Source organism: Verticillium alfalfae, genomic scaffold (assembly GCF_000150825.1).
Source record: "Verticillium alfalfae VaMs.102 supercont1.8 genomic scaffold, whole genome shotgun sequence".
Taxonomy (NCBI): Eukaryota; Fungi; Ascomycota; class Sordariomycetes; order Glomerellales; family Plectosphaerellaceae; genus Verticillium; species Verticillium alfalfae.
In genome coordinates this window covers 1,531,004-1,531,783 of record NW_003315031.1, presented here as the reverse complement: position 1 = coordinate 1,531,783, position 780 = coordinate 1,531,004, and the positions used below count along the sequence as shown (strand labels likewise).

Below are 780 nucleotides of genomic sequence, written 5' to 3'. Positions count from 1 at the left end.
CCCCAAAATTTACTGCAGATCAGCCTGCCCTACCCACGGGGCGCAGCACCCTCGCGCCGCCGCAGACATCAGCCTCGTCGCGCGCCCTGTCGTCGTCATAGTTGCCCCACCTCGCCCCGCAGCCCCTTGACCGCGGGCAGCGTCACGGGCCTGTCCTCGGCGGTAAAGTTGAGGGCGACGACGGCGGTGCGGTCGCCGTGCGTCTTGGAGAAGACAAAGGTGTGCGGGTCGGCGTCATCGTGGACGGCAAAGGCGCCGTGGATGAGGAGGTCGCGGTGGTGCTTGCGCAGCCGCAGGAGGGCGCGCCAAAAGTGGAGGACCGAGTCGGGCTCGCGCTCCTGCTTGGCGACGTTGATCTCGGGGTAGAGGTCGTGGACGCGCATCCAGGGCTTGGCGCCGTCGGCGTCGGTGAAGCCGGCGTGGGGCGCGTCGTCCCACTGCATGGGGATGCGGGCGTTGTCGCGGCCGAGGAGGTTGATGCTCTCCATGGCGTAGCGCTTCTCGGCGTCGGTGGTGCCGGGGCGGGCCTCGAGGGCGCGGTAGTAGTTGAGGGCCTCAATGTCCTGGTACTCGTCAATGGGCCAGTCGGCGGGCACGTTGGTCATGCCGATCTCCTGGCCCTGGTAGACGAAGAGGGTGCCGGTCAGGGAGCAGAGCATGAGGGCGAGCATCTTGGCCGAGACGGCGCGCCAGCGCGGGTCGTCGCTGCCGAGGCGCGACACGCTGCGGCCCTGGTCGTGGTTCTCGCAGAAGACGGTCGTCCAGGCGTCGGTGCCGTCG

The 780-nt window shown here is 69.1% G+C and overlaps 1 protein-coding gene across 1 annotated transcript; it reads right to left on the bottom strand.

Moving 5' to 3' along the window:
* Positions 1-95: 95 nt before the first annotated feature.
* On the bottom strand, positions 96-671 carry VDBG_06892 (alpha-glucosidase; the record flags this gene model as incomplete). The annotated part of the gene is made up of 1 exon (XM_003003284.1): positions 96-671. The coding sequence occupies one exon, from the start codon at positions 669-671 to the stop codon at positions 96-98; it is 576 nt and encodes a 191-aa protein (XP_003003330.1).
* Positions 672-780: the final 109 nt, after the last annotated feature.